The sequence below is a fragment of the Physella acuta genome, unplaced genomic scaffold (genome assembly GCF_028476545.2).
Source record: "Physella acuta isolate Inbredline_101_S28 unplaced genomic scaffold, ASM2847654v3 ptg000793l, whole genome shotgun sequence".
Taxonomy (NCBI): Eukaryota; Metazoa; Mollusca; class Gastropoda; family Physidae; genus Physella; species Physella acuta.
The window spans coordinates 471,176-482,450 of record NW_026732311.1 but is presented as its reverse complement, the minus strand read 5'-3'; the positions used below and the strand labels follow the sequence as shown (position 1 = coordinate 482,450).

The 11,275-nt window shown below is 37.3% G+C and overlaps 1 protein-coding gene across 1 annotated transcript in view; it reads left to right on the top strand.

Moving 5' to 3' along the window:
* Positions 1-244: 244 nt before the first annotated feature.
* Positions 245-11,275, top strand: part of LOC131950967 (spermatogenesis-associated serine-rich protein 2) — a 28,953-nt gene continuing 17,922 nt past the window's right edge. Inside the window, exons 1-2 of the mRNA XM_059313200.1 lie at positions 245-341; positions 2,904-2,983. Coding sequence (XP_059169183.1) covers positions 314-341; positions 2,904-2,983 — 108 coding nt within the window. The 5' untranslated portion in view covers positions 245-313. The remainder of the gene's footprint in view (positions 342-2,903; positions 2,984-11,275) is intronic.

Genomic DNA, 11,275 nt, shown 5'->3' with positions numbered 1-11,275 from the left:
TATCTACTTCTTGAATTGTTCCGAACATAATAATGAATGTGTTATTCAAATAAAAGAACAGTAACATATTTAATTATTTATCGTATTGCATTAAGTAGATGGGGCAGTTAATTAACAGTATCTGAAACTAGTATATACAAATACTGCAGTATTAGTAATTAGGCATTATACAGCACTTGTAAGAAAAAAATTTTGTTAACTCTGCAAATAACGTGACCCACCGATTAAATTCGGTAGTTTCCGCCTCCTTGAGACGTAAACATCGGTTCACTTCCGGTCGCAGTTGACGTCTTGAAAAGACGATACACACAAAATGGCACGCAAAAATAACTCACGATCAGGTAGTTATGTAATGCATTATAATATTTTATGATCAGCATTCCTTATACTCAAATTTTACTTAGCTTACTGTTTATTAATTTTCCATCTTTTTATCTAGATCCTAGATACTATCATCGTTATGCATTCATTTTTAGTTAGGCTAGATATCAAGAGTTTGGTCGGCTTTTTTTAACTTTCCGACTAAAAAAAATTCACTAAAACTGGAAAATCAAAATTTTCAATGTAATTTAAACTAGATCTAGTAGATTCTAGATTTCTAGATCTAGATTTTAGATCTAACTAACATCTAGATTCTAGATCTAATTCTAACATTGATTGAACTTTTAAAAATCTCTAGATCTAGATATATCTAAATCAGCTTGTAGAATTACATACGAAGTGACTACGCGTCTCGCAAAGCGTGGCCCCTAAAGAATATACTACGCGTCTCGCAGGTTTGATTTGCCATCTTATAATTGAAAATGCTTACTTTTGACATCTCTATCACATTCGCTGTGGTTGAGTCAACAGTGTGCCAGCTGTAGTCTGAAGTTCATAGACCCGGAGTTCAGAGTTCGAACCCGGGGTTAAATCGGCCAGTTTTTTTTTTTACATTTTTAATTTATATTGAAAATATTTTTTTTTTAAATAAAATTTCCAAACATCGTCATTGTCGTGATTGCTTGCCTTACGTTTACTATCTCGTGGGTGGAAAATCCCACCACGGCCCACGGTCGGCGAGGTCACTGAGTTCAGCAGGCCTAAAGCATACGTCATAGATGTTCACACGAGATCGTCTGTCTTCACTTCTCTCTTCCTCCCACCCCCCTCAAGCAAATTGAATTTTTTTTTAAGTTCACGTAGGATAAATAATATAGACTTAGATTTACTATCACGCATGCTAGATAGCTATGTCTAAAGGTTAAAGGACAGTTTGATTTAGCTAGGTTGCTGCTAGATCTAGGACTATCATCTGACCCATCTGACCTCACAAACTTTCCTTGACACTACACTGTACTGTTTTTTTTACAAGTACTAGACTCTTATGTGTTGAAATAATATAGAGATCTAAATACACTTAAACTCGATCTAGATCTATGTCAACATTAAATTGTTACCACAAAAAAAATCGGGCAGTCCTGATATCTGTTTTTTTTAGATCGCGTGCCACCTAGGGTAAAGTTTATGCGTAACGCGGAGCGAACTGCGCAAAGGCGGCCTTACACGTAACGCGGAGCGAACTGCGCAAATGCGGCCAGAATTACATAACCTAGCCTACAAGTTACTAGGATCTAGATCTAGTAGTACCCTCCCTCAATTTAATTGTGTACATTTACACAGTACACTACTTATACACTAGTCACTAGTCTACACTCACTAATCATAGATCTAGAACTCTAAGTACTGTAAGTAGTGTACTGTGTAAATGTACGCAATTAAATTACTTATAATCCAGCGATTTAGATTCTAGAATCATCTCAATGATATCAATTCTAATTAGTATTAGGCCTACTAACATAGTCATTAACTGGCTTAAATATCTGCTTGATCGCTGAGTATCAGATGGATCTGACGTTTGGTAGTTTTCACCAGGCTTTTCTTCCACCCACTGAATGCAAAGTAAAATACTAAAATTCACTGTGGGACGTCGAGCCTGTCCGTGCTTTGTACGCTCAAGAGAGTGGTTTATCGTGACTAGTTTAATTTAAGAATAAGGGAGAATGTTTACACCGGTGTCTGAAAATGGAATCTTCTTTAAAAAAGGGGTGTTAGGTTACTGGTAGTTAACTAAATACACTCATGGCTGGCTAATGTCAATGCTAACCCTGTCCCTAACCCTAACCCCAACCCTGGTCCAAACATACGCCTAACCCTAATTTCTAATCATAAAATTAGTCGAGATTACAATACTACTAACAACCCAACACCCTTTTTTTAAAGAAGATTCCATTATCGGAAACTGCTATCTATAATCATCCGAATATTAGTAGGCCAAATAGTAGACGTTAGATTAAGTATCATGATATTCTAAGTCTAGATTCTGTAGGCATATTATTTATATCTATTCTCTCGCGAGGTTTTGCTATTTTTGTTGATAATTCATGCCGATAACCTAATACTTAAAATATGCAACTGCTAGGTTAAAAGCCTATTTTATGTTTAGGTCTACTATTTAATTAGTTGGCCTTATTATTTTAATGAACAGTTTTAAACAAAGAACTAGCCTATAATATTATGGTTACAATTTATTAGGTAGCACAAGCTTGTTCTCCAAGAGCTTCCCTGTTCGCTGTTGTTCCTCCCAAACTTTATATAGATCGCATTCCGTCACAAAAAAAATTCTTTATAATTTTTTAAAAATTGTACAGTAAAAATCACAGAAGAGAGCCATGATTTTATCAGCAGCCCATATATATCTTATTGTAGCAATTTTATAATGTATTTTTTTGCTACCGATTAATACATTATGTATTAACAAATCAATAGGTTTTAAAAAAAAAATGTCTAACATAATATTTTAGTTCACTGTAGTAAATATAATTAAACTCAAGACTAAAGTTTTTATTTCTTTTCTTCAACAGAAGCATCTGGATCCATACATTTTGATACCAGAACAAAAGCAGTCATGGCAGAAGCCACTCAGGATAACATCAAAGAAAAGGTAGGATTATGATTTAAATGTAGTTACATTCTTAGCCAATCTTAGCTACACCCTTTTATTGTTATTGCTGGTATTGTCTGCTGCAGCATTGGGCTTTGTTGACAGTTAAAGTATTAAAACCTTTTTTTACTGAACATTAAGGGGTTATCAAAGTCCTGCTGCACATTTTTTGTTCATTATTCATTTAAATTTGGGATGCGTTTCTGGGTTGCATGCTTAGCCCATTCCCCATGCTTTTCTTCACATATTTTAAAATATTTTACTTCTAGTACCCTGGTACTTAGATTATTGATTTATGAAGCAAGAGGTTCAAAAACTATAAGCAATCACTAAACAACACAAATGTTTTTTTGAAATTACTACAACAGAAATTAATTATTTACAAATAGAGTGAATTTTCAATTTGTCAATATTTCTCTACCTGCCCTATGTAACTAAAGCAGTTGTTATTAGCCATATACAGCCAACCACCTACCATTTGAACTATAAAATCATAGGTTTTGCACTAGTTAAATTTTGTGTGCAAAAGTTATATAAATAATTTTGCTGAATTTTTAAATATCTATCTAACCTTTTATGTTGTTTGCTAGGACTTGTTTCAGTATTATGTTGTATGGTGTGATAAAGCTACATCTTTCATGCTTATATATAACTTGACTGACTACATATTATTTATGATACTTCTTATACAATATTTAAAAGTTAACATCAAATGCCTTAAAGTAGTTAGTAGTATCTACTTAATATGTAGTAAACTCTTAAAGTAAGGGACTGCTTGGTTTAGCGGTAAAGCGTTAGACTGCTAACCCGAAATTCTTGAGTTCAAATCCAAGTTTAAGTCAATGGAACATTCCAGAGTCCACCCAGCTCTGTTGGGTACCCAACTCTGGTTAGGGAAAGTAAAGGTGTCTGGGCATAGTGCTGACCGCATTATCTCTTCATATGTTGAAGTCATGACTCATATGAACTCTACTTCATCTCCCAAATGGATCGCTAGGTCAAAAGAGGAATCTTTACTTTTTTATATTAAAACTCATGAAGCAAATGTTTGCTATATGTGGAGGTATTTTATTTTGTTCAAATAGTTTAAATCTCAGGCATATTTCAGTTGTCATTGTTCTGACATTATTTATGTCCTGACTCCGCTAGTTGTTTGACACATGCCTAGTATAAACCATGACAAACCTCACAGCTTTTTGCTCTGAGCAGTAAACTTTGTTTAGGCTATGCATTATTAAAAAGATCATCTGGTGATATTTGAGGTGTTTATTTTTTTTTATAGCCTAAGCTGTAAACACTTTTGACACATAATAAAGTAATAAACTTTCATTCAGGGAGAATACTCATAAACAGTAATTAAAGGGATATGTTTTTTTTTCCTGCAATGGATTTGCGAAATATGTAATTGTGATTAGTTATTTAGTTTTAAAATTTTCACATGTTTGATTTTTAAAATCAACAAGGAGACTGGTCATGACAAGGGTTGATATAAACATGACAGTTGGCTGTCATTATCTACATGTATGTTTGGCACCAGTTAACCTTTACTTTATGGGATCATGGGTAAATTCATATCCACATAGGTCATCTTTGGGAGAGGGGGGGGGGGGGGGTAAACAAAATATGAATTGTACAGAAGGCATGTATGTAGTTTATAAGTTATACTATACAGTATTGAGAAATTGCTTTAGGAAACCTCAGGGTTTTTAAACTATACAGAACTTAATGGTAATGTTAGCATAGAGAGATTTTATTTATGATAGCTAGGTTTTAAGGGTAAACATACATCATTAGGAACTAGGCAAGATTTTGGTATAAAGAACTATTTGAAAACTGTGTACTGACTTTATATTTGATCCAAACTTTTAAAATAATCACCTGAGACTGTCTGGCCTAAGACAAGGGCTGATGGATGCTTTATTGAGAGAACTATTATGTTTATAATTGGAAAACCTCATAAAGCTGTTATACCACAGCAGCTTACTGGGCTATAAACCTATTCTGCCTCAAATCAATATGTTCAATTATTTTATTCAGTTTATTGCATTATTACTAGAACATTCTTTTTTTTTTCTTTGCAAATTAGAAAATAAAGTGTGGGGATTATAGCTGGTAGGCTTTAGCTATATGTAGTCATTGTCTTAATTTTAACATGGTATTAAGCATGAAATGATTGCATTTAACAAAAAGTTTATTTAACTTTTTAAATTTTGACTTTTTCTGAAACCATTCCCAAATCAGATGGCATTTGTTTTGGGGTTCGTTTTATTTATTTATTTTTCACCTAAAAATGCTTTTTGTAAAAGGTAAATATTCAGTGTTGATTTAGTTCTTTCATTTAAATAATAGATTATGATGGGCAAGTTAATGTTTCTGTATGTATGAGGCCTAAATATAATCCAATTTATGTCCTTAAAATGCTGTTGAAGACTTGTGTAGTTTTTAATCCAACTAGATTACTAAACAAAAACGTGTATTTAAAATTATTTTTTTAGTTTTATATTTTCTGCACGTGACGAACTTGAGCACTGTAGTTGAAAGCTCCGAGTTCCACTGTCCCGTTCTATTGTCTAGGTTATAATTAGGTTTCCTATTGATTACCACCCCAGTACATTTTTACTCAGGTACAATCGTTTGTATTGTGGTCATGTATCGATAATCTATAAGACATCGAGCTGGATCAGTCGCTGTACGCCACGTCGGTTGATAGTGGCTTGTTGGGCTGGCACGTCACACCGGGTCGTCTGCTGGGATATGGGTGGTGGCTGTCTTGTTTGGGGCGGCATCTGTTGATGCTGTTTTTAAACTGAATTGCTGTTCAGATAAAGGGGGGGGGGGCGTGTTTACTTTTACTTCAGTGCTCTTCCGGGAAGGGGGTGTAGTTGCTTTAAGCGTGAATGTTTTTTTTTTTCACTCGGTAATAGTTGAAATGCCTCCGTGTATATATTTATAAGCCGTTGTTGTCGGCCCTACCTCGGCTATGGTGCTTCTAGTTGCTGAAGTTGATTAGCAAGTGATGATTTCTGCAAAATCAGTAGCTTTATGGGGGGGGGGGGGGAAGAACCTGAAATTTTTATTTGTAGGTAAATTAAATTTTTTTGAAAAGAAATCGTGTAGCCACGCATCTGATCTGCAAGACGTATAGCGTCTCGTCCATCACCACAAGCACTTCCTCCTTTGCTACAACCACTTCGCCCATCACCACAAGCACTTCCTCCTTTGCTACCACCACTTCGCCCATCACCACAACCACTTCCTCCTTTGCTACAGCCACTTCGCCCATCACCACAACCACTTCCTCCTTTGCTACAGCCACTTCGCCCATCACCACAACCACTTCCTCCTTTGCTACCACCACTTCGCCCATCACCACAACCACTTCCTCCTTTGCTACAGCCACTTCGCCCATCACCACAACCACTTCCTCCTTTGCTACAGCCACTTCGCCCATCACCACAACCACTTCCTCCTTTGCTACCACCTTTTCGACCATCACCACAAGACTTCCTCCTTTGCTACAACCACTTCGCCCATCACCACAACCACTTCCTCCTTTGCTACAGCCACTTCGCCCATCACCACAACCACTTCCTCCTTTGCTACCACCTTTTCGACCATCACCACAAGACTTCCTCCTTTGCTACAACCACTTCGCCCATCACCACAACCACTTCCTCCTTTGCTACAACCACTTCGTTCATCACCACAACCACTTCCTCCTTTGCTACAACCACTTCGTTCATCACCACAACCACTTCCTCCTTTGCTACAACCACTTCGTTCATCACCACAACCACTTCCTCCTTTGCTACAACCACTTCGTCCATCACCACAACCACTTCCTCCTTTGCTACAACCACTTCGTTCATCACCACAACCACTTCCTCCTTTGCTACAACCACTTCGCCCATCACCACAACCACTTCCTCCTTTGCTATCACCACTTCGCCCATTGCCACAATGTCATGACGATGACAATATATGCCATTTAGTCAGAAGTCATCCAGTAATATAACAGCATGTATTATTTTGAAGCATTGTGTTTTGTACTAGTTTTCTACCAACGATCTCGTGTGTTAGGTTATAGTAATAAAAACCTATGTCGTCTTTAAAGGGTCTGGTAATAGCTATCACTCTAAACGCCTTCTCCACTCACATCGATCTCAGTATTTTAGTTCGAATGTAGCCTATGTGATAGTGAATACATGTCGGGTCACGTCAAGTAGATTTTATCTTAACCGCTGCAGTTCTTAAGTTTTTCGGATGCTTCTTCTGAAGGTTGAAATGGGGGAAGTTACCAAGACGACTTGATACTTGGATTCTCTGATAACGATTATATCACAAGGCGAGCGGTTAAGTCGTTTTTTTTTTAAATCTTGTAACCAAAAAGGCGTGTAGTTATGTTTTTATCTTCCGTATCTTGAATGAAATAGGGACAAGTACTTTAACTTGTTCCTCTTTTATCGTGCGTTGCGCTTATCCCATCAGCGTCGATTTCCCCCACGTAATTTAATGCATCCGATTGTCATCATTTATGTTCTGATGTTAATTGTTGTTTAATTTGTCCAAGTTTTCATAGCATTAATTGATAGCTCCATTCTCACCGATTACACTGATTGGGTTATAAAGTTGACCAGCAGATCGTATAATGCCCATTGTTTTATTATCGTCTTATTTTCCTAAATCCACAGCAGGTCTATCCATACAATTGACGTTTTTATTCTTTTTTTCCCCTTTATTAAAAATTAATTGCCAACTGTAGACTAAACAAAACAAAAAAAATTAATTGTATAAACAGGGGTAAAAAAAAGAAAAGTTCCCTTTTCAAACCTAACGGTCTATAGGGCAAGTGAAGTAGAGTTCACTTGTTTCTCTGACCTCGGCATATGAAGAGATAGTGTGGTCAGCACTATGTCCAGCCGCCTTTACCTTCCCTAACGTGAGTTAGGTACTCATCAGAGTTGGGTGGGCTCAGGGACGGTCTACTGACTTGAACTCGAGACTTACGGGTTAGCAGTCCAGCTCTCTACCGCTAGGCCGCTCCGTCCCACGTGAACAGAGGTGGCCATGCGAAAAAGTTTTCGGAACCTGTGTTCCAGCCGATCAGTGAGTCAAGTTCCTCTTTCAGACTTAACGATCTGTAGGGGAGATGAAATAGAGTTCATGAAGGGATGGTCTGGTCAGCGCGATGCCTAGCCGCATTTGCTGTCACCGACGTGAGTCAGGTACCCATCATACTCATGAATGTTCTTGATGTCTTGAGTCGGGACCGAGGATCGGAGCTCGAGGCCTTCGGGCTAGCAGTCGAGCGTTCTACCACCCGACCACGTCGTCCCAGCCCTTCTGTATTATAAAGTGGATGTAAGAATCCTTGCATCCTTTGTTCCATTATTGTCCAATCTTCCGACTTGTTTGTTTTCCATTGATTGCTTGCTTCTCACCCGAGTGCCTCTATTATAAAGTTGATGCTTGGGGTCCTCTGGCTGACAGCCGCCGTTAACAAGACACATACGTCATAACGTGTCAGGGCATTGAGCGATTGCTTGTGTGATCCGGGACTATGTGCGAACACGGCGTTTATTTACACGGCGGGGTGTTGACGCTCTGTGGTCTCTTAGTCTTTCACTGTACACATTTTTTTACCGTTGTATTTTACGATCGTATTATTTAAAAAAAAAAAAAAACAGCATCACTTCATAGGCCTTGTAGTCGTATGCTAGAGGGCAGTAGAGGCCTAACCTCTAACTAAACAAGAGCGTTCCCGTTGTTGTTTGTATGCCTACCAAATCATTGATTGCTGTGTTTTGTTGCGTTAACATTTACAAGTACTACCCCCCCCCCTCCCCATGCCTTTTGTTATTGTTTCTTAGCGTGAAGCCTAATAAAGTCTAGTGATTGTTATATCAAAAAGTCTTGTCAGACGATTAAGATAATGGATGGAAAATCAATGAGAACAGTGGCACGTCTCTTTTGTTTCGTGTCTTCAGGCCACTACGGGGGTCTCTGTCTTCAAGCTTATTTGATTGACGTAGATTTTTGTTTATATTTTTGTTAAATGGCGTGGGCTTTTGTTTACATTTTGTTAAATGACGTAGGCTTTTGTTTACATTTTGTTATATGACGTAGGCTTTTGTTCACATTTTGTTAAATGACGTAGGCTTTTTGTTAACAATGTTAAATGACGTAGGCTTTTGGTTAAATGACGTAGGCTTTTGTTAACAATGTTAAATGACGTAGGCTTTTGGTTAAATGACGTAGGCTTTTGTTAACAATGTTAATGACGTGGGCTTTTGTTTACAGTTTGTTAAATGGACGTAGACCTCCGTTTTCAGTTTGTTAAATGACGTAGGCTTTTGTTAACACTCTGTTAAATAAATAGATGACGTTTTTTTTCAGTTTGTTAAATTAGGTAGACTTTTGTTTACAGTTTGTCAAATGAACGTATGTCCTTGCTTATGGATCGTTAAATTGACTTAATTGACGTAGGCCTCTTTGTTGGCCTAACCCACATTGCCATTAAACTTGAACTATTTCTGGATGTGTATATAATTACTTTGCCTCTGTCTTTTTACCTCCACCCAACTTATGGTCCCAAAAAACAGACCCCCCCCCCCCTTAGTTGATGTACATACCCTGACCTACCAAAAGAGTTGTGTGAAAACCATGGTGTTTATTCTTTCATCAATATAAAATCTTTGCTGATCACAGCTAACAACTTAGTATCTTAACACACAAGTAAGGGGTCATCCATAAATGACGTCATGCTTTTTTTTGACGATTTTTACCTCCCCCCTCCCCTCCGTCACACATCGTCACAAAAAGCCAGACCCCCCCCCCCCCTAAAATGACGTCACACCTCAGCCTACAACCCCCCCCCCCTCAAAATTGCAGTTGAATTTTTCTTCAAACGTCGAATATTTTTTCCAATATCTTGTCTGAACTCTCTCAACATAGAGTATTTTAATCAATTCCTATTACAATTTATTAAAACAGTTTTCTAAAACGGGAAAATTTGTTTTCTAACATTACTTTTTGTTAATGCAAAATGTGACGTCCCACCATCTGACCCCCCCCCCCCTCCCCCTCATCACACAACGTCACAAAATTTCGAACCCCCCCCCCCCTCCTACGTGTGTGACATCATTTATGGACTACCCCTAACAAACCTTTTCCCCTTGACAGCATTTATGGATGACCCTTTCTCCCCCCCCCCCCTCCCCCACCACCCCCACCACCCCTAACATAATTACTGTAGGCCTAGCTGTTTTTAAAAATCATACTTTCATTTCATAGCCAACACGACAGTTTGATATCCCAAACCAATTTAGCATTGAAACAATGGCATGTTTAATGTGAAGGTTTAATGTGACCCACCATAAGCTAGGTGTGTCTGGTAATGTTTGGACTGACCTTTATCTTCAACATCTGTATATTTCACAAGTAAAGGGGCAGCATAACCTTTATAGGGAGATTCTTAAAGGATAGCATAATGTAAGAAAATAAAGGGTGGTTTTTATTGGTGTTTTGGGCTAATGACTGTTTTATATGTATGGAGATAGTTTTATGTGTGTTTATAGAGACTGGTTTATATGTGTGGGGTGGTTTTATTTGTATGATGATTGTTCTGTGTATTGTGATTAATGATGAAAAGGTATCAGGTTTCTCAGCAAGTATAAAAGAGTGCAATATTGTTTTCCATAATCATTTTTTTTTTTAAACTAATTAAAATTTAGATGTAAGATGTTGACTGAGCATATGCTGACTCAGCAGTTCTAATTAGTCTACTGTGCTATATGGAAGGGGATTGACTTTTTTTTATAATGAAAGTTTTGTTTATCTCATATCATCATATACAGCTGTGTAGGTTATCATAGTTAGGGGTGTGCATATCTTTTTTCTGATTATTTGTTTAGTTCACTTTCATTTTTCAAAATGTATAATTAGATAACAGAAATATCTATTTATAGCCTGCACATGACCTGTACAAAAAAAAGACAAATAGAATGGCTGTTTGGGTCTGGATATAAAATCTCCCAATTTAGATCCTCATTATTACTGTTATTGAATAATTACCATACATTAATTAAGCATTAATTTTTTTTTTAGAATATGTTTCTTGCATTGTGATTTGACAGTGCACATGATATCTAGTCATTGCTTTAATAACGCAGTGTCATAATTTACTCTGAATGCTCACACTACCAGCTGATTCCCCATGGACCTCTGTCCACCTCTGGCTTGTTATTTGATCCGTTGCTGTGGGTATCACTTAATTCACTGATTGACATTCTG